Source organism: Dermacentor andersoni, chromosome 4, assembly GCF_023375885.2.
Source record: "Dermacentor andersoni chromosome 4, qqDerAnde1_hic_scaffold, whole genome shotgun sequence".
NCBI lineage: Eukaryota > Metazoa > Arthropoda > Arachnida > Ixodida > Ixodidae > Dermacentor > Dermacentor andersoni.
The window spans coordinates 78,169,074-78,192,041 of record NC_092817.1 but is presented as its reverse complement, the minus strand read 5'-3'; the positions used below and the strand labels follow the sequence as shown (position 1 = coordinate 78,192,041).

At 42.8% G+C, this 22,968-nt stretch overlaps 1 protein-coding gene across 2 annotated transcripts in view; it reads right to left on the bottom strand.

Moving 5' to 3' along the window:
• The window catches only part of LOC126536335 (uncharacterized), a 155,483-nt gene that overhangs the window by 38,130 nt on the left and 94,385 nt on the right, over window positions 1-22,968 (bottom strand). For both annotated transcript variants that reach the window (XM_050183264.2, XM_055073946.1), the window contains exons 23-26: window positions 21,159-21,341; window positions 19,679-19,810; window positions 10,581-10,766; window positions 7,223-7,399 (exon numbers count right to left, since the gene is read on the bottom strand). In XM_050183264.2, coding sequence (XP_050039221.1) covers window positions 7,223-7,399; window positions 10,581-10,766; window positions 19,679-19,810; window positions 21,159-21,341 — 678 coding nt within the window. The remainder of the gene's footprint in view (window positions 1-7,222; window positions 7,400-10,580; window positions 10,767-19,678; window positions 19,811-21,158; window positions 21,342-22,968) is intronic.

The following is a 22,968-nucleotide window of genomic DNA, read 5'->3' as shown; positions in this document are numbered from 1 at the left end:
ATATCTTTTATTCTTACACTGATAAAGTGATGTTTTCCGAGTGAATTTAGTTTGAAAGTGTGTTGAACAGAAATATTGTCGTGCTAACCTACCTAACTAAACACAAAATTTTCACATTGGGAAGTGTTAACGACATATATTTAGAGGAAATGTGAAAAACATGCTTGACGACTGTGAAACACGATAGATCATGGTGCAACTAATGTTTGAGGTAAACAGCTTGTCAGTGAGAATACCACATTTTTATTGCCAGCAAAAGTTTTATATATCCAACACCAAGTCACTAGAATTATGAGCGAAGTGTAAAATTTGCATTCAACTACAATGCTGCTTAGCCAATGTAAAATTTTGCACACGAGATCTACGATCGTGCTTAGATCCCTAAGCCACGTAGCCTTGTTTACTCATTCAGTATGAAACCTTACGAGTGACCCACGTGATTGTGTCCCTGACCGCGACGACAATGTTACATGGAAAAAATAAATTTTCTTAATTTTCTGGGACCTTACGTTCCAAAACCACACTGTGATTATGAGGCATGCTGTAGTGGACTCCAGATTAATTTTGACCACCTGGAGTTCTTTAACATGCACCTATATCTAAGTTATCTAAATCATTCAATCTGGAATGTGGCCGCCATGGCTGGGATCAAACGTGCAATCTCAAGCTCAGCAGTGCAATGCGACAGTATCTGGGCTACCATGTCAGGCAGCTATACGAGAAAATACATCAAATATATAATGTTTCCTGTCCTCCTATGCTGGTATTTATAAACCTAACACAAGAAAAAATTATGCAGTGACCATCAATGGCGATTGCCAATTTAAGCAAATAGCCCAAACAAATGAACGAGCAAGCAATAGTATTCTTTATGCCTTGCAGCAAATCCTAATGGAGAAAAAAAAAGCGATAGTCCCCCTCTTCCCTTCTTGTCCATCTCCGCAAATCAGTTGCATGAGAGCTCGCATGCAACAGGCCAGCACCCTCTAGAGAACTTAAGGCCTTCAGGCTGACCCTCTCCCCTTGAGCTACGTCACGCAGAAGAGGCCAGCATAGAAGTTCCGTGCAGCGCGCTGCGAAGCTACTAGCGGCGCACACGTGTTGAAAAGGAAGTGCGGAAGATATACAATGGTTAACCCCGGCTATTCGGAGAAGACATAGGTGACGACGGCAGCGACAACAATTCGATTAGTTCCAGGAGCCCTGCCGCTCCTTGAATGGCTTCGCGGTTAAACAAGTCCCGGCATGCTCAGCCATGCTGCCGCATGCTTCCGAACGCACATTTTTTTCTAGACATGACCAGTGCATGCAGTCTCAACACTTGTGCTGTGCTTGCGATTGTGTGTACCACGAGTCTTCATTGCCCCGGAATGTGGAGTGCCATGCCAAGATATGCCTAATAAGTGCTGCGTGCCTAATTGCCGGAGCAATTACAAATCGGGGCAGAAAAATCACGTCTTCAAGTTTCCGCAAGATGAAAAAGCCCAGAGTGCCTGGATTAGGGCGATACCACGTGCAGACTTCATTGTATCACCACACTCCAGGGTAAGATGTTCAGAACTTTTTTAAATAGTTACTTTTGAAAAATACGGAAAGGTTAATTGCTCAATTACAGAAAGTGCCTTTAAATCAGGAATGTTAGAATAAAATTTTGAATAACTTTTAACTCCCTTCTAGGTTTGTGAACTTCATTGAGGTTGACATCGTGCGGGAGGTCTCTCACCTCGACGACCTTACAGGGCACACCATCACTGCACCACTCTCACGCCTGCGTCTTCGCCCAGGCGCAGTCCCATCAAATTTTCCTCAATGTCCACCTTATCGTTCGAAGCCAAGCACCTCGAGGGAGGATCCTGTAGCTATGCCGTGTACGCTTCGTTGAAAAAGCTCAACTGCTCGAAATGCAGGGACGCACTGACCGAGAAAAGGTTGACGTCGGTTTCAGACACGGATGGATGGTACGACCTCGTGAAACTTGACAGGGGAGGACTTGTATATCCAGCTATATTTGCCATCAACGCTGTCGCACACAACTACGTGGTTGTTAAGCAACTATCAGCGAAAGAGGAATTTATTAATCTGCCAAACCAACGTCGTTTAGTCACTAACCTTACTCTTGAACTGCTCGTCAGTGATGATTCCTCGGAGTTCGACGCTTGCGAAGATGGACACAAATGTGAATTTGCTTTAAGGCACCTTTTGTGGTGTAGCACGAATATTTTATTGAAGAACTACTGCTGCACGATGAACGATACAATATTGGTTGCAAATGCTAAGGCAAGGAAAAGAAAAGCTTAAACTCTGCGCAATAAGGCAGCTGTTTCCTTGTACATAGCTGCACGAATGTTTTATATTCCATTTCTATACTTATTTGAGTTGCAAATTAGTGCACTGCGGTAATTAGTGCATCGAAAGCGAAATTATTCGTTTAAGCATAATCTAGATTGAGATAAATACATGTGCCCCCAATAAAATTGTTCATACGCAATTATGAAGCTAATAGAGTGCGTTACATTCATCATTGCCGTGCCATAAAAACCAGAAGTACAAAAATACGGAAAGAAACGTTTTTATGGATTGAATTTATTTGAAGTAATAGGTATGAAGTGTGGGGTATAATAAATAATAATTATTATTATAATGCACAAAAAACGTACATTACAAAGACGACAAAGTGCGACGCTATAAAAAGCTGCTGGCATCAATACCTGCACAACCTTTACAAAGCTGTTTTGTATCTGAGCCTCTAAATAAGTGCTTTGTAAAGTGCCTGCCGCTCATTCCGCAGTTTCGACTGAAGAAAAAGTGTGGAGTGGTCAATAAAAGCATACGGCTGCTAGGTGAACCAAGCCGCGATCCCTTCATTCAATCCATATACCCGAGCGTGCCGCTGGCCTCTTCTCCGCGACGTCACTCGCCGAGCACTCCGGCCTTCTTGTCTAGGAGGTATCGAACAGGCCCCTATCCTCCCCCTTTCTCGCTCCACCCGCTGTTCCCGCAGATCAGTTGCCCGAAAGCATGTGCCCTTTCCCTTGGTGGGTTTCTTCATCTTCATGCAACAAACGAGCGAGTGACAGTACCCCTTTGCTCTTTCTTCGCACCCTTCCCTGCAACTCGGTTGCACGAGCGTTCACCCGTGACAGTACCCCCTTCCTCCCTCCAAGCCCTCCTCGTAACTTGGTCGGTCGAGAGCATAAATTCCTTACTTCAGCACGTTTCCTCACCTTGCCTCACACCAAGTTCAACAACTTACCATCACCGACCAACCGCAGGAACGGATGAAAGAGCCTACCAAACCTATTCACTGTAAAAATACAGGCAGTAATTGGACAGCGTTGTGCTACGAGAGCATGCAGTCAGAGCACGAGCAAACAAATAAAAATGCAGCTATTCTAGCTGAAGCACAGCAGGCAACAAAGGCGAGTCCCTCTGTTGACATCACCGGAGCACCATTTGCAGCATCATCATCAGTGGTGCGTGTGGTCAACTGTCATTTCTAGTGATGGTTAAGAACTAAACACTTCCATAACTGTGAGTTAAGAATCTAATTTTATTGGGTGAACTTGTGCACAGAAAAACAAGCAACACATTCATCAGTCACTGAATCTAATCCCTCAGGTCAAGCGTGTTAGTTATTTATATGTCTCACTGCACACTGCAGACTAATCGCTCGTGCTCGTGTATTCAAGAATACACAACATTATTTGCAACACATGCACAATTTCATCAGACACGCCTTATCTTGCTATAGAATTGGCCCCAACATTAAGGCAAGCGAAAAGATACATCACAAGATGGCATGAGACATGGCATGTTTTTTCTTTGCATGTCAGCGACAAATGTATCCATCCTCGGTGACTCCTCATCAGGGCTGGGCATTGCAAACTGAAAGGTGTGGCACATAGACCATGTGATGGCAATTGTATCTGCAAAGTATCCAATGGCTACATGCCGCAAAAATGTTTCAAAGAGAAGCCGGTGCACCTTTGCTCTCAAGGGAGCCTCACTTCAAGACAAAGTCAAGGTCGCATGTACAAATGCCTCTACGTAAAATGCACTGCGTTCAGCGTCACCAATTATGGCACGTGACCATGATAAATTGTCCAATGCAGAAAGCCTCATACCACCACTCGGAGTGTGCAGCACAGCAAAAAAGAAAAGAAACACGAGAAGTGGCGATCATGACGTAATGGTGGTGCGGTCCGTATTCTCTAGTAGAAAGCAGGGTAGAAGTGTCGCCGCTTGCGGACACTAGTCGAGGTGGAAGGAGAGTGTCTGCGTTGTCTGTGAAGCTTGCCTCCTGGCAGCATGGCAAGGCAACAGTTCATTTTCTCTATCTCCTCTAATAATTAATCAATTTGAAATATTCTTGCGGCAAAACGCTCCCTAGATGACACCCTATAACTTTTAATGCATAACTAAAGTTTGCAGTAAGGCCTGATGAGCGGCCCTTTAAAACATGGGTACATGTGCACCTAACCTCTGTAGTCAACTAAGGCTAACTACAAAGACTGAGCAGCTTTTTACACATGTTGCATTATGCAATAGACTTTTTTCTCAGCTCTCATCTGCGGTGGCAGCTTAAAAAACCAAAGTCAATTTCTGTTTACTCAGCCATCATAAGAGTGTGTGAACTGGTTGAATCATCTGGTGTATTGAATTACAATGAAAGGCAAAATATTCTACAGCTTTCCATAATCTTCTTTAACTAAATATTCAATGATTACAGTAGAACCTCGTTTATACGCTTTGGAAAAAACAGCGAGAAAAAATGTACTAACAGGGAAAATGTACGATCTGAACTAAAGAAATTTGGCAGATTCGAATATTGTTGACATCTACATGATGCGAGGCGTCACGCCGATCGTAGGTGCATGAGATGCCAATGCACGTCGAGCTGGTGGTGCTCCGGCGACCCGAGACGCGTTTTGTTGTTTTTCTGTTGCGTGATGTTTAAGAGGGCGACGGGAAACCGAAACAAATCGAGATAGTGGGCTACGCTGGATGCCGCCAAAGCTAAACACGAGGCCCACATAGCGCTGCCTGCAGCAGAGAACGATGGCACATTTGGATTATCGCCTACTAAAAGCGTGCATTATGTTACCAACGGCAGTACGCACCACGCGCTGTAACACAGATAGGTGAAGATTCTTATCGTAATAGGTATGATGGTGGTAGCTGTGAATGTGGCGTGCGATGATCCAGGCGGAGATTTGCTGGTACTGGAATAAAAAACTGCGCGTCGTCGTTTTCATGTGAGACAGACAGCTATATATTGTTCTCGATATGCCTTTTCTTCTTCACATGGGATCTAGCGGCCGGAAAGCATATACAATCGCAGTCTGCAGCAGGGAACGATGACGCATTTCGGTTATCGCCTATAAAAAGTGTGTGCTACGCTTCCAATGGCACCACGCGCTGTGAAACAGATAGGCAAAGATGCTTATCACAATAGGATTAGCAGTGATAGCTGTGAACGCTGCCTGCGATGACCCCGGAAAAGATTTGCTCGTACCGAAGTGAGAAACTGAGTGCACGCTGGCATTTTCACGTGAGAGAGACGGGCGAATATTGCGGTGAAGCTGATGTGGCGGGCAGCTATATACTGTTCGTGATCACGCGCACTTCATGCATTTACTTGTTTACATGGGATCTAGCGGCCGGAAAATGCATAATACAGTCGCAGTTTGGCAGTGTGCTGAACGTTGGCGACGAAAAACCATGTTTTCTGGGAATGTATGAAGAGGTAAAAAATAAGCTTAACTCTATTGGGTCATTTTTTTTGTTCTCAATTGCAAATGTTGGTGGTAGGAAAACGTACCTAACGGTAATGTATCAACGAGGTTCTGCTGTATTGGCTTTTGAAATTGAATTGTTTCATTTATTTCATCTATAAGAGCGAAACGATGAAAGACATAGCCAAAAGAAGTCCGCTGTATTGCAAAAGAAGCTTATTAAATAATATGATGGTATGTGCAAAGAAATACTATGCATTTAAGTATTTCAATTAGCATAATGTTGCAGAGTAAAATTGTGCTACAAGCAACTTCACTTTAAACAAACTTCCACTACAATATGACATTATAAGGCAACAATAATCTGAAAAATCTCTACAACAAACTTTAGTTTGTGATTTCGTTTCAGTGAAGTTTTTTATGAATCATAAATAAATTTTCCAGAAAAGGGAAACTAAAACTTGCAGAGAGTTATGAACCCGGAGGTTTGTGCACAATGTACAATATGCGAGCACACCACCACGAAAGAGTCCTTGCAAAATAGGAATCCAGTGTCGGACCTGATACAGACGATGCCTCAATCTGCCTGCAGAGGGGAGCTATGACAACTAGGAGTTTTCGAGAAACCACAAAACCTAAAGTGAGCGTTGTACCAGCACACAAGCATGCAGTTCCACATTTGAATGCACCGTATACCTGCCATGTTTCGACTTAAGCCTCAAGCACACTGCGTTCTCTCTCCTTTGCTGCCAAGTGTTTTGACACCATGGAGCTGTTGCCAAATGGCTTACAATTCTGCCATACCTCACAGCACATTTTCGAAATCTTGTTCGTGCACATTTTGAAGAAGATAGTGAGAACTGTGACACAAGTTCACACAAGATGCCTGTACTTAGATTTAAGTGCATGTTAAAGAACCACAGGTGGTCCAAATTATTCCAGAGTCCCTCACTACAGAGTGCCTCATAATCAGATCGTGGTTTTGGCATGTAAACCTCACAATTGAATCTTAACACAAGATGCCGGTAGGCGCAGAGCAACTGCTCCTTGACAGCAGTGCTACTTGACAGTTACTCGTTGGGAGTTCAAGGCGCAATCATAAAATGCATTTGCAGCAACCATACCTCTTGAAGCCAATGACGATGTGCAAGATGCACAAATTATACCTCACTCTTTATGCTTTAGAAAGTCAATGCTGACATCTCTAAATATAGTCTGTTGATGTGATGATAAGTATCTGCCATTGTTATGTGTCTCTCTCTTTTTTTTTTTTGCCAATTTTGCAACCCCGAAACTGCTACAATATTTCCCCCCCTTTTCCACAGATTTTGCCGTAACAGGATTCAAATGCTACACCAGACCAGGGCTCATGCCTTCGAGCAGCTGCTGGAAAGCTGCATTCTGGAACCAAAGAGAACCAGCAGCATTTCTATCACTCATGACATCCAGTGGCTGCATACATTGGCAAAGTCCAGTGCTAGTCTCACCTGCTACAGAGTCCACACCTGCTGGTGCTCGTTGCAGCACATTTGCAACTTTCCGCATTGGAAAAGCTTTGGCCGGGTCCAGATTAATGAATTTGTGCGCTATCATATGTCGCTCGAATGAGCCTCTTGATACTGGCAATGTTGCTGGGGAGGTAGCTTCCACTGATACTTTGTTTACTGCAAAATAATAAGGAAAACTTATGTTACGTCTCATCATACTAAGCTACAGATACGCAAACAAAACTCTCTTATGCGGATGCCTCGTTCAAGATAGCCAACCTCTTTCATTCACTACATTCCCCAGTTGTGCACACTAAATGTTACAGAGCGTTAGGAATGCCCAGTCATTTTGTAGCAACTTTAGGAGAAAATAAACTTTCGTTCTGGAGCAGATAAGAGAAAAAAAATACTGATTTTGGTGCAGTTAGTCACACATACACCTTATAATTGGGCAATCTAGAGTATGCAAATTTTGATTTAGAGTATTATTATAATTAAGTGGGTTAACAATCACAAAACCTTGCATTCTGCAGAATTAAAGAAGTGTTGTAAAGCAAGTTAAAGGCATTGTTCCCACTATTCTTTAGTTAAGTGCTGGTAAAGAGACTGGAAGTGTTTTCCAAGAGAAGTTGTGAGGAGGAAGCTAGAGTTGGTGAACACCACAGTGGTTTAATCAAATACATTTCTAGGTTATGTGACAGTACTAACTAGTTCAAACCAAGATTCTGCATATGACTCTAGAAGCATCTGGACATCTGGAGTTCACATTTAGTTATTGCACAGTTATTTAGTTACTGCACAGGAATGTGAATGATGCAATATCACGGTTCGTGATCAATGCGATCTTGGGGCTGCAAACCTTGATCAAGAGCAAATGTTAGGGTGCTAGCACAAGTGCCGTCAGCACTTTTTTAGGCTTGTAGCGCAGCTCAGAAAGAGCAAAAAAGGAAGGAGGTAGGGGTAGGTAGGCACGCAGGCGCTTGCAAGCGTGTTAACACGGTAACGCCGGCACCACAACCATGCGACTCCGCTCCACCAAGAGGGAGGTCCAGATAAGCCCCACACCTACTCGCTTGCCCTTGCTCACTGGCTTAAGCAGCAAGACAAAAGAACGTTGCTACCGTTAGCTTTATGCAGGGGGCTTAATATGGTGCAGTTGTTTGCTCCCGCTGGTTGCCACAATACAAAAGTTATCTTTACACATGCTCTGAGACCAACAACACAATGCCTGTGGCACACCAGCATTCTTTCGCTGATGCATGCCAAAGCCAGAGCTGCCAAAGCTTTTTTTAGCACAGCGTGGCTCATCAATGTGCTTCAGTATCAAAATGGAGCAATTGACACAGGATTCCCACTCCTGATTAAAGTGCTAGTCGGTGAACTGCTGACCTTGGTACTGCCACAGAAGTGAAGTTGCACTCCCTATAATAGTTCTAAGAATTGCAGGTTTTCCTATTAGGTGGCCCAGTGCTACCATGAGTCAGAGAAATAAGGGAATTCCAGTGGCACAATTCTATAATTAGTCACAACCTGAGTGTTGAACTGAAATTTTTTCAATTCTGGTTTTTGCTTCAGTTGATTGAAAACGGTTCAGTTCCAGTTCAACTCTGGAGCAAAAAAATAACAGTTCAGACTGGTTTGAACCGGTTAAAGTTCATTTGCATAATAAAAGAAAATTTACAAGAAAATAGCACAAATTTATTTCGCACAATAACTCAACATGGCTGCTAAGCTGCACTGAAAGATTATGCATGTTGTTCTTCAGGCTGTACATAGTTACAAAATAATTGTGCAGATCCAACACCAATGTTGGAATCTATGTGAAGCAAAGCTTTATTGAGGCTCAGTGGCTATGGTGTTGAGCTGCTAAACACGAGGTCACGGAATCAAATTCCTGCCATGGCAGCCTCATTTTGATGGGGGCAAAATGTGAAAACACCCGCGTACTTAGATTTAGGTGTACATTAAAGAACCCCAGGTGGTTCAAATTATTCCGGAGTATTTCACTACAGCATGTATCATAATCAGATCGTGGTTTTCACATGTAAAACCCCATAAGTTCATATTCTTTTTGATTTTTAGGGAGGGAGAGAAAGAGAGGAGAATGTGTATATTGAGTCCTCTATGCTGCTACTCCACTCAGAGGGAAAGGAAGAAATATAGGGGACTGAAGAGTAATGGTAAGGACAAGTAGTAGGATGTGACTACTATATACTCGTTCATGTTGGAAGGGCCCATTCACAGCCTTAAATCTAGGTCTAAGTTAACTAAATATTTTAGGACAGCCTTGGTGGCTTGCTTCATTGACATGTCCGGTCAATGGCCCAGTAACAATTTTTCACTGAACGTCCTGTTGTTAAGTGGCACTAACAAAGAAATGCAGTTCACAGTCATATTGAGGACAAGCAACAAGTATGTGCACTCCACTGCCTCAGATACTTTGCAAGCATCACAGTCTGGCCAGTTTGTGCATTGGGTGCAATGCAAATATTGTCACGTTAACACACCACCTAGTCTGCCCCCTGACGCATATGCCGAAAACCGAACTAATGGTGCTGTTACCTTTAAAATCGTGGGAACATGGTGCGTATATACAAATGAGGTAGCATAGTTGAGCCACAAGTGTAAACAATTCATGGATGAAAAGTTCCAGAAAAGGTGGCCAACCTAAACCAGAAGCCATTACTTTTTCTTTTCAGTTTCACTCCAGAGTAAACAAAAAAAGTAACGTTCCCATTCATTTCCGGTTCAAGCAAAAATAATGTTGTTTTTTCCGGTTTTCGGTTCAGTTGAGGTTCGATACCCTGGTCACAACCAGATAAAGAATAAGACATTGAAGCTAGAGACAGGAGAAAATAATTTTTATATTTAATTTAAATGTAGAAGTAATAATGTAAAGAAAAGTAAACGTTCATGAAATTATAATTTCACCAACTATAAAAATGGTGCATCTAGAAGAGAGTGAGGAAAGGGCCTTCTGTTGAAAAGAGAGCGTTTGAAAGAAAGGTGACTTCGCGATTCACTTGTGAGCTCCGCACACCGCGTACGGCAGCAAAACTAGGCCAAGCCCAAGGGGTGGTTTTAGGCCCCTTTAGTAACTCAGATGTGACAAACCATCCACACACTACTTTAATGGATGTCGTGAAGTTTATCCAAAGCTTGAAGCAGAAAATTTACCTTCCAACAACACAGTTTTGTCATTATGCTGCAGGAACTGTAGTAAAAAAGGGTATGGAACGCTTATTTGCTCATTTGTTTATTAGCTGTCAGTAACGAATGTTCTTCACCTTTCAGCATATTGTTACAGGAAGATTCAATTGCATCAAACAGTTTTTAGTAATTGCGAAGGTGGCCTCACCTGCTTTAGTGTTTGTGGCTGCTGGTACTTGTACAACATTTGGCGCTACAAGTACTTTGGTGTTGTTTGAATCAAGAAGTTTGTGGGCTGCCATTTGTAGGTTGGTCACTGTTCTTGATGTTGCTGCTGCTGATGTTGTTGAGGCTGCTGCTGCTACTGCTGCTGAAGTACCTTTTGTTGGTGCTGCTGCTTATGCAAACAATGAGAAATATAATTGGCATAAGTACCTCCCCTGCACAGCTCCTTGTGTAGGACCAACAATATGTTAGAGAGACATCTGATGTGCTTGCCCACCATACAAATTCTGGCTTGCATACTTGACAGAAGTTTTTTTTTCATATTGTTAATTTAACGAGAATTGCTTTGCTGTTAAGATGTAGTGGCAAAACAGAATTCGAAATGCAAAAGAGTTTCCCTACCACAAGATATGTGGCTTTGTCAATTCATATTATTGTCGGGAAACAGTTTTTGTTCACCAAATGTTTTGGATCTACAGGATTATTCAGACATTCCTGTGGTACCTCCATCACCTCCATGGAACAAATGTATAACGGCGACTGAAATTTTGTATCTCGGATAGTATCTCAATTTTTTGGACATGATCCACGGATATTAAATCATAATAATGGCAGCCATTAACAATGTTCAGGTTTCAAGCTTTCTGGTTGACCCCTGCACTGTCGCCTTCATTGGTAAAGTAGTTTCTATGCTTTCTGAGTGCCAGACAGATGTTGTAAAGGTCTGCATCAACTAGGCCCCAAGCTAACTTTGGTCGTGGACACTAGACAAAAGCAGCGATCAGTAGGCCTTACAACTTTGGCAATGTGGCCGTGAAGAAAATCGCTTGCTGGCCAGAATAGTGACAGACAGCAGAGCGTTGTGAAAGGCTTGCCATTAACAAGAGGCATACTGGTGATCAGGCCTCAGGTTACGCGCATAAGCTAGACTGGCAGCCACGGAAGCGACATTCAGGTCTGCAGGTGACCAGCCGGCAACTACCACGCATCTGCCAAAAATTTGGAGGACGCTTAAGCTTCGCCCTTAAGAGTGGAATGTGATAGATTTCTAAGATCCCTGACTGCTTGTCATGCTTCCTGGCAACCGCAGCTTTCTTGCAGTTGCACGGAGGCGAGCGCGATGGTGTTGTTGCAAGGAACCGAGCGGTCCGCGCCGTTTGGAAAAGGGGTTTGTGTTTGAGTTTCTGCGTAACAGAATTAGGTTTTCTGATATATTCAAATTAAACTCCGATGCTCTCATGTCTGTAGGTTGTGTTTAGGTCATACTTTGCTATTTTTCTGACGTATTTTACTTTGAGGAGTTCAATTAGAGTCCAACCTCGATATATCGAGCACGAATATATAGACTTATTGTGTATATCGAACACTTTCTGTATCACCTGGAAAATTGCATACATTTTTAATTTTTTATTTCGAACGGAGTCAGACGCAAAATGGTTATATCGAACTCCGCCACCCCAGACCACGTGTGCTCCGTTAACAGGTGGCGAGCTTTCGTGCAACACCCTCGGAGACAGCAGTGGCACGATAGGCGTTCCCGACAGCTGCGCACTATAGCTGCACACATTTATTGCGCCGACGGTGCCATTTGAATGTAGCGGTGTAAGCAAGCGGCGGCTTGGCTAGTTCGACAACACCAACGACGCATTGCATTTGCTGCACTGACTCCTCCTTGGTGCCGCGCTCTGCACCTGCTGTGCCTCGTGAGGAATGGCAGTTTGCTTCCACGAAGGTGCACGACAGTGCACGTTCACTGGGCTCACTCATAGACCCCATGGCAGACGCCACTTAATACTTTGTTATTGACAGTGTTTCAAAAATGCTTCGATTGACGGACATGGAGATCGCAGCGGAAATAGCTGCCAAACAAAGATGCTGCCAAGGTTGATCCCGCAAGCGCTGATTTTGCCACGCTCCCAACTTCAACTGAGGCTGTAGCTGCTTTGGCCCTTCTACGCCGCTACTGTGGCGCAAAAGAAGGCGCCGGCCTATTGCTTGTGGATCGTTTAGACAATATATTGCATGCTCTTCTGGAGAAGATTAACGTCACAATCCACGGCCCAATCATCAACAAACCAGGTTGCACGATGACATGGTTTACGGCTATAAAAGCATGCCCGACAGTTCCCTTTTTCAGTGGGCGAGGCAACAGCTGCACTATGTTGATCCGCTGTCTGTTCATCGCGCAGTTTGCCGGCTACCTCGCTGCCTCCATGTTCGAGAATGCTGCTGCGCATGTCCCTGACATTGTGCTGCACTTGGCATCACCGTCGTTCCCTCGCCATGTCATGGATGTGCCAGACGGTTAACGCGTGGTCAACCCTATCTTCCTTGTGGATAACAATGGCAGATTGCTCCTCGCATTATCGGTCCATATCTCGCATGCTCTGCTGGAGAAGATTAACGTTACAATCCACTGCCCAATCATCGACAGATAAGGTTCCACGATGACATGGTTTATGGCTATAAAAGCATCCCCTGCAGTTCCCTTCTTCAGTGGGGGAGGCAACAGCAGCGCGGGCACCATGTTGATCCACTGTCTGTTCATCACACAGGTATGTTATTTTGCCAATTCCCGGTGCATCCATTCTGATGACCGATATATATGCTGCTGTTCCCTCGCCCACATGACTGCAACCATGGTTTTGTCTATATTTCTTTGTATTCTGCTCTATTAAATGCTGCCCGCACGCTTTTATTGAGCAGCGATGTGGTCCCTGGTCCCAACGCTTGTTCTCAGCATGATCCTGCCTCCCAAACCCGGTTGACAGATGTTGATAAACAACCTGAAGTAGTGGAAATGCTCTCCGAACTCCCAAATGGCCAAAAGAAACTGGCTCTATATATTGCTGAAATCAATATGTTTCAATCGCCTGTCAACACGAGGTTTGAGACTTTGGAAGCTTGTGTATCTTCTCTGAAGTCACCCTCGATGTCTAGTGGTGCACAGGATTCTGATGACGACCTACACACACAAATCCAGCAATTAAAAAACGCTATATCAACTCTCCCTTGCAAAAACAACAATTTAGAAAACAGGTCACATAGAAACAACATTATTATACCATATTTACTCGATTCTAAGCACCCCCTTTTGTTCACGATCGCAATGCCCAAAGCGAGGGGGGTGCTTAGACTCGAAAAATCTAGAATGACCCCCCCTCCCTCTTTTCACTGCGACATCAAGACGATACGGGTGCGAGAAATAACATTTTATTTTGCAAACATTCGCAAGAAAAATCGGTGCAGACAGTGAACCCACTACTTGTATCGGATGCTCAGTTACTATCACTGCCACTCGAGTTCGTCGCACCGCTTGAACCACTGCTCTCGGTATCCCACAACAGGTCATCTTCCGTTCCGTCGAAGTGGTTTGTGATCGAGCACTTCTTAAATTATTTGACCACAACGTCCACTTGGACCCGCTTCCAAGCGTCCGAAATCCACTCTGCGATGGTTGATGGGGACACTTTCTGCACCTTTCGCCATACAGCCGTACAGTCCGGCTGTACGGCGTACTCGCGCCGTGGACGCCGTTCCACCTCAGGACTTCGACGGCTCCGGCTCAATGACAGAGTAAGCAAGCGCCCTTGGCTACGCGCTCTTCCTAACAAATAGGGGGGTGCTTAGATTCGCATGCAAGCTTTTTTCACAATTTCTTCGCGAAAATAAGAGGTGGGGTGCTTAGAATCGGGGGGTGATTAGAATCGCAAAGATACGGTACATGGTCTCAGCGAGGGCCCTAACAAGAATTATAAGGAACTTTCTTCCAACATTGCTGGGGTAAGTAGTTCCAGGACACTCTTAAGATCGCATGTCCACGTATCGAAAGGTGTCATAGACTTGGCAATAACTTCAGAGGCCAGTCAGGTCCCGTTATTATGAAGCTCCTTGTATTTCAGGATAAGGTGCTGGTGCTGAGAAATTGCTATAAACTAAAAACACTAGCTTTCATGTTTCAGAAGACTTCTCGCCACAGGTTCGCAATATTCGCAAGAAGCTTTGGGAACCATCCTGCTCTCATAAGGATAGTGGCTCATCTGTCCAACTTCGATTTGACCACATATTTATTGACAGGGTGCGATACAATTGGGATAGCACATCCAATACTCTCCTCAGATCACCTGCTGGCTCAACCAAACCTGCCGAAACACTTGCTAGGACCAAATCCCCTTGACTTCACGGTACTGGCAATAAACTTTCCATTTTAACCCTTTGAGGGTCAATGACTTAAATATACGGTGCCGTGAACAAGTCCAAAAATGGTCGATGCCGTATATTTATGGCGCCGCCTGTACATTTAAAAAGCGCACCAATTGCCTAAGTATTTCTTTTCTGTCATGTGCTGCCACTATATGGGAATACAGGGAATTTCTTTCACGTGCCTCCCTCTCTTTATTTTCATTGCATGGTTTGTTTTAGAGCTAGTTTGCTCCCGCGTGTCTATATACTACCGCTAGCGCATTGGCGCGCGCGCGAGCGGGTGGCGGTTTGGGTTTTGTTCCGCGGGCGGTTTCAGCTTCCTTCGCTTGCAAAACTGATGGCTATCTCGTTACTAATGGCTCAAAGGGCTACCGGTTGTTTCTCGCTCGTTTAGTGCTCACAAGGGTGCGCATAGGAAGGATGCTGCCGTGCATGCGTTTCCGTTGCTTTTTTTTTTTTTTTTTTTGACACTTGCGAAAACTAATTGCCTCTGGTTGGCGATAAGATGAAGATAAGCAAAAGTTTGTCACACATTTTGCTTTTTTGACGGGCACACAACTACACAGTTTTCTTGAGTGCGTGCACCTACGCAGTTCAATTATACTATGGACGTAAATATTGGTGCAAGAGCAGGAACAGTTGAGTCTTGCGAAATATTCTCGTGTGCGCATTTTCAAAGCCTTGAACTATGTGTATAGCAATGCATCAAATTTTTAATTCTTATAAGGTTGTTTCCTTTTTTATTGTTGTTATTCATGAATGAAGCGTACATATATACCAACACAAAATATTTTTTTCTCACTTTACGGTCACCCTAGAAAAATTATGGTACATTTTTTTTAAATAAGTCCCTAAGAAGAATTAGAATCTGCAATAAAAAAAAATCGACCCTGGGCGGTCACATTTGGCGCAAAAAATTGGCCCTCAAAGGGTTAAATGTTAATGCAAAAAGCCTTGTCAGCAATTTCTCTAAATTTCTTTCCTTGGTCTCGTCTTACTCGCCACATATTATCGGCATTACTGAGACCTGGTTACATGATGGTGTGCATAATTCTGAGGTAACCCCCCCTGGTTTCAAGGAGGTTCGGCGTGGCAGAAAACTCGGGAGAGGAGGCGGTGTTGCTCTGTTTATTCAATCTCACCTTCACTTTTCTGTACTCCTTGGCCCAACTGATACTGAGTCTTTGTGGTGTAAAGTTCAACTTCAAGATATGTCTTTGATTATAGGGTTCGTTTACCGTCCCCCTGGTTCTAATATTGAGCATTTACACAATCTATGTGAATTTTTGCATTGTCATAATACGTCTTCATCCAATGTTATCTGCATGGGCGATTTTAATGCTCCTAGTGTTGATTGGTCTACTATGAAATTAAGCGGACATAAAGTAGCTATTTGGCAGGAGTTCATCCACATTTCATTCTCCTGTGGCCTGAACCAGATTGTTCGGGAATTCACTCGGCAGACTTCCATCCTTGAGCTTGTCTTTCTTACTACATCTCTTTTTAATGCTGGTTACGAATGCAATGTTACTGATGCAGTATCTGACCACAATGCTGCGTTAATTTCAGTTCCTTGTATCATCTCTAAATCCCGCTATATCTACCGCAGATTTCCTGACTTTAACTGCGCTGATGATTCGGCAATAACAGATGCCCATGCGATTATTTTCATGAGTTTGAACTAATAAGTACCACTAGTGATACTAATACCTTGACAAGTTTCTTCAAAAATCTTGTCAGTAAGTGTATCAACCTTCTTATTCCTTTAAAAACAAAGAAAACAAACACTGAAATTCCTTGGATGACAGGGACCTTTTGCATTTATCACATCGATCGAAACGCTCTAGTGACTCAACAAAACTCATGCAATTCCATAACGCTAAAAAAGAACTCTGTTCTAAAATGGTTGCTGCAAAAGAATTTTATTACAAGGTAACCTTGCCGAAATTAATGCTGGCTAATCCCCTAAAATTTTGGAAAGCTATCCTACCACCTGGGTCATCCTTGGACACGTTATCAATTAACAATGTTGCAGTTTCTGATTTGCAGACAATAGCTTCTTCTTTTAACACCTACTTCCACTCTGTCTTTATGGCTGATAACTCTGTAACCCCTGTTTTTGATTCTGAACCATACCCTCCAATTGATTATATATCACTGTCTGCTGAGGGTGTACTTAACTTAATCTTAGACACAGTCCTGTGGTCTCGACAGCATCCAGACTGTTTTTCTCATTCAATACTTTTCAGTACAGCAGATATCTAACAATTATCTTTAGAAAATCTCTCTCAACCGCCACCGTTCCTCCCTCGTGGAAACTTGCTTCAATTTTGCCCTTATTTAAGTCGGGTAACCTTCAATTGTTATCTAATTATAGGCCAATCTCCTTAAAATCACACTCATGTAAATTACTCGAACACGTTATCTTTCCACCATATTATGGAATTTCTTTAAACTAAAAAAATTTTATGCGCATTCCAGCATGGTTTTAGATGTGGCCTTAGCACTATAACACAACTGACAGAATTCGTTCATGACATCAGCAGCTCTTTAGACATAGGAGATTGTTGCTGTTTTTATTGACTTTGCAAAGGCTTTCGACACTCTCACATGCTAAACTTATGCACAAGCTGTTTGCTATACAAAAAATGCATCTTTGGTTGGCTGGATATCCGACTTTATTTCCCAGCATTTGCAATATGTATGTTTCAACTCTACTAACTCACCCTTGATACCTGTTTCATCAGGGGTTCCCAAAGGTTCAGTACTGGGTCCTCTTTTATTCCTGCTTTATATTAATGATCTCCCCCTACACACCTCAATTAAAATACGCTTTTTTGCAGACGATTTCGTTTTATATCATGCAATTAAATCTCCTACTGATCATGTTGTCCTTAACAATTATTTTGTTGACTTCTGTAACTGGTCCAAAGCAGGGCAAATGAATTTCAACTTTTCCAAAACTGTACCCATGTCCTTTAGATGACGCTCATACCCTTCCTTCTTTGCCTATGCCTTTAACAATATTACTTTAAATAGGGTCTTCGAATTCAAATATTTAGGTATCCTACTAACACCCAATTTGTCATGGTCGAATACATTGATGTCACCTGTAACAAGGCCCTTAAAAGACTAGGCTACTTACATCGTACACTGTGTCTTGCTCCTCAAGAAACTAAACTTTTTACATATAAGACCTTCATTTGCTCCATCCTCGAATATGGCTGCATTGTATGGAACCTACACAAACACTGTGACGTCAAAAAACTAGAATCAGTGCAAAAAAAAGGCAGTGCGTTTTGTTTGTAGGAGGTACGACAAGGAATTTTTGACGTCTAACTCTCTTCTCCTACTTGGTCTCACTCCTTTGCAGAGCGTCGCAAACTTGAATGCCTAAAATTTCTTCACACGTTAATCAATTCTCCTCGCCTCTCCTCTCTAGATAGCTACTTGACTTTTTCCAAACCCTCATGTACGAGGAGTCACCCTGCTCTACATATCTCAACCTTTTTTGCCAGCATTGATTCCTTTAAGTATAAATAGTTTTTTCCACCAACAATTGAAGTCTGGAATTCATTAATGGGCAACACCCGTTCACTACCACAGAAACAATTCACGCAAGCTTGTTTATAAATGTTGTGTGTTTGTTGCTCATCCCTCTCCTGCAATAGCCTCATTGAGGCTGCAGTACGTACAAATAAATAAATGTTGAGGACGCCATGGTTAAGCACATGGCTGCCAATAAGAAGCAGGCTACACTGCTGCAGTACTTTCAGCCAAAGAAATAAATACTTTGTGTGAAGCTTTAAGCAAATATTTACTGTACCATGACTGATTCATTGATTTATACAAGTTTCTTATGCATTTTTTACGTGATTTTATATATCGAATTTTGGCCATATCGAACTATTTTGCGATCATCAAGCAGTTTGATATATTGAGGTTGGACTGTAATTCAGTAACGCATCTGCGACACACGGAGCGCGCCTGTGTGGTTGTGGTTCGGAATGATTTTTCGCCAAGCGATGTCCGATGCCAATGTAGGATATTTTGCGGCACGGGGCCCTTAACGCTGTCACTTTAATACATCTAAGCTAGACTTCCAGCTACGGAAGCGACATTCAGGTCCGTGGGTGACCAGCCGGCAATTACCATGCATTGGCCAACTACATCAGTGCACTTGATGCACAAAATGGCAAAAGCTCCTAACTTAAATTGCACAACAAAGCCCAAGCTTCCATTATTTCATAATGGTCACAAGTGGCTATAGAGACAATTTTGAATATATGGCATGTGCACTGGCATGCAAACCAGGGAGCAAACGTATACAGACCACAGGCTTGCCAAAAAATCAGAATTTATTTGTAATTAAGACACACAAACTGAAATTGATGTGTGCACTGGAAAGGCTGCAATGCCAAGTTTGGACTGCAGTCCTTAGTTGTAAGTTATTTTCATAGGCGGAGAAAAAAATCAGCTTTATTGTGGAATCCTTGGTTCATACACTTTTGCTTAGAAAAGTACATCTGATAACAGGGCTGCCACGGTCCAAGTTAAAACACTAGTGACATAATTGGAATTCAGTACTGCGAACATGTTTTGAACTGGAACTAAACATAGACAGCACACAAAAACAGACACTGATAGCTCAGTAAAAGTACAAAAAGTGCAGGTAGCAATGTGCCGGATCATGCTGCTGAAAAAATCAAACATCACACTGCATCTAAATTTTTTTGTTACTGTTACCCATTGGCCCTATGGTGTATGTGGCAAAACTCACTGTGACCCCCCCCCCCCCCCCCCCAAAAATAACTTTGCTTATTATAATTTTATGCAAGTCAACAGAACATTTCATGTCAATTGCAGAGCAAGCCTCACCTGCTGCTGTGTTGACGGCCACTGGCACTTGCACTTGTATCACTCTTGGTGTTGCAAGATGAAGGTTGGTTCCTGTTCCCACTGCTGTTGGTGCTAGAACTGTTGGTGTGCTAACTTGCATAGGTGTGGCTCCTGACATAAAAAGCAAGGCATACACTTGTGATTGTGATCAGATCACGATTGTGGTTCACCTCCCAATTTCAGAACCTACGACACGCAGTAAGCGATGTCAAACCCAAAAGTGAAAAAGTGCCCACTCTTAAAGGGACTGACAACCAATTTCCATGGTACCCGTTTGTTTAGTGCAATGTCTAATCATGTCTAATCATGAAGTGCTAACGCAGAAAATGCTGTGGAAGATTTTTTTATAAGAATTTTTTTATCTGCAGTGAGGATGTAGTTTTTCACTGGAAGCATTTGAAAATGGTGATAGGTGAGCACGATAGAGATTATACGCCGGCATTAGTGGCAGGCAGACAGGTGTTTGTAGCTGTAACAAAGTATGATTTTGTTTATCAAGTCGATGTTCCTGTGAGTCATGTTTTCAGCAGCTATTATCGCAGAATATTTTTTTTTAAATTTTATTTTAGAAATTTATTCTGTGATAATAGCTATGTGCTTTCGTGGTTTCCTGTCCAACTGCTTTGGTATATAACCATTCAAAATGAAACCAATCGGATCGAAAATGAAACGACTCCTTTGCACGTGATACGGCACTCAGCGTGTTGCCGTAGCCATGCGTGCGTTTTGGTTTCCGAAGCATAGAATAATGTGCGAGTGTCTAATAATGTACCAACTGCAATTTTAAGCAATAATTAGGCTGTACTTAATAACAGTATACTTACATACAGTTATCTCATAGAATACACCCGAAGTACCATGATTTCACCGCTAGGTCTCACTACTTACTGGTTTTTGAGACTTTCTTTGCCAATTTAATATTATTTATTCCCACTTAAGTCGCGAACAGCGTGCTGGATTCCATCGCTATAAATCATGATAATTTCATTTCCATCAATGTCTCAACACATTCCGGTCAGTTGTCAGTCCCTTTAACTGTCAGTGCCGACCGTGGTCGACCCGTGCGCTGCCAATGAGCGCACGGAGTGGTGCTGCGTCCTGAGATGTGCAGTCCTAGCTTTTGTCCGTCAAGCAGATTGACCTTAATGAGGCAACGGTAACCCAAAGAAACCACCTGCCAAAAAGACGGAAAAACCCTTCTGTTCTTAGAAGAAAAGTGGAAAACTGGGTGCTCGACAAAGCACCAAATTTGAGAACCACTAGATTAATGCATTCTCTGAAGTTCAAATAAGTCTTAGCATAAAGAACAAGTGAAGTAAGAACACCACGTCAAATTATTTCTGCTTGTGCAGACCTCTCCATTATTTGCCTATGAGATGTTTTCAATAAATATCCTTCTAATTTTTCATTTTATTTAGACCCATCAAAAATCCTTTGGTGATTGCAATGCTAGACTCACCTGCAACAGTATTCAAAGGCACCGTTACTGGTACTTGCACTACCCTTGGTGTTGTGAAAGCTGTCATGGTGCCTGTGCCGATGAATTTGGGTGCCATCATGAGTAGGCTACTTGGCATCGTCGATGCTGCCACAGCTGTTCTTGCTGAGGTTGTTGCTGGTAAACCAGTCATTGTCAATGTTGCTGTTTGCACAAATCAGAAATAGTTTTTATCAGAACCTCTCACGCATAGCTATAGTAATATCCCAAGAGTAAAATCTCACCTAAAATCGAGAGAAAATTGAGAGAAAATATAAGGTGGGCTAACTTTCAGTGTACCTACAAGAACTAGCACATTATTTTATAGAACTAGAAAATCTTGCCAAAAGCAGGGATGGGTTATTTTTCACGGGTGGGGCATCTCCCGGGATTTTGTGACACATATATGCAAATTGTGCTTCATTTTTAAAAAAACATTAAGCAAAGTGTATAATACTTAGCATACTGCAGGCAGACACAAAGGATCTAAACTATCCCAGTTAGTTAATGGTATTTCTGTGTGTTATGGTGCACGTTAAAGGCCAGCCGCAAGACAATTTTGGGCAATGTAAAAAGCCTAGTTTCAGGTGGTGCATGAAAAGATAGCAGAAAAAGATTAGCAACGTCTGCTGCTGGGCTAGTTGGTACGTGGCTTTTAAAGACGGTTTTAGGCACAAAACATAGGACACAGACAACAGAATAAAAGACAATGGACAGGCGCAGAAATAGATGTTTCTGACAAAACTGAAAAAAAAAAAAACATCCATTACGACTGGCCAGAAGTGACACACGATCCACATGTGACTAGAGATGACGCTGGTTCTCTGTGACTAGAGAACCAGTGTGGCTCCTTGGCACGACCTCCGAGGTTAGGCAGTGTCCGCGGCTGCCTGTCACGCACTGAAAAATCTCAGAGGCGATATGCTGTGATTTGTGTCATACCCTCTAATTACTAGTTTCACACATCATCTGCTTAGGTACTATTTAAAGGCTACTAATAAAAAAATTACAAAATTATCAGCCCTGCTGCTGTGTTAAGATTGCTTCAATAGTATATCAGGGTGTCTACCAAGTTGACATTTCCGAATTCCCTGAGTTTTCCAGGTTTTCCCTGAGTGCCTTTGCAAAATTCCCTAAGTGAAGCAGAACAATGTGTTATTTCAAGATGGGCTGAAACCATGTCGCTGGTGCTGTGACTCTCTAGTAAGCATATGAAAAAAAGAAATTTAGAAAACACGACTTAATTCAGTTTGAATACTAAGGAGTAGTGTTTATGTTATTCAAAAAGAGAATAGAAAGGAGGGGTTAGTAAAATGCACAGCAAATAAAATGTCTTCAAAAAAGATTGCAAATCGAGTTGGGCATCCTCAAATACGAATAAAAAGGAGATGCATACAGAAGCAAATATTTTTGAATATGAGCTATTTCTATCAACTGATAGATAGCTCAGTGGTATGAGGCCCGAACTCTGTCACAATTGAGATTCTCTCTCAACAGCTCGTAAGTCAACCTCAACTGTCCTGACATACTCTCAGCCCGCGCATGACGCCTCAGTGTTGTGTTTCACTGCTTTAAAGAGTTTCTTTCGGCTTGGATGAGGGACACCTGCATCTTGGCATCAGCCAACACTTTGTCTTTTGAGCTCAAGCTCCTTCAAAACAGCGGCAGCATGCTTCCTTTCCCTTTCATTCCTCAATGCCTAGGTCCTATTTGTTCTTGTACACCTTCCACCACTCGTTCGCCCCACGGACCATCTGAAGCGTCTTCTTGGTCAGTTGCACAGTCCACGTCC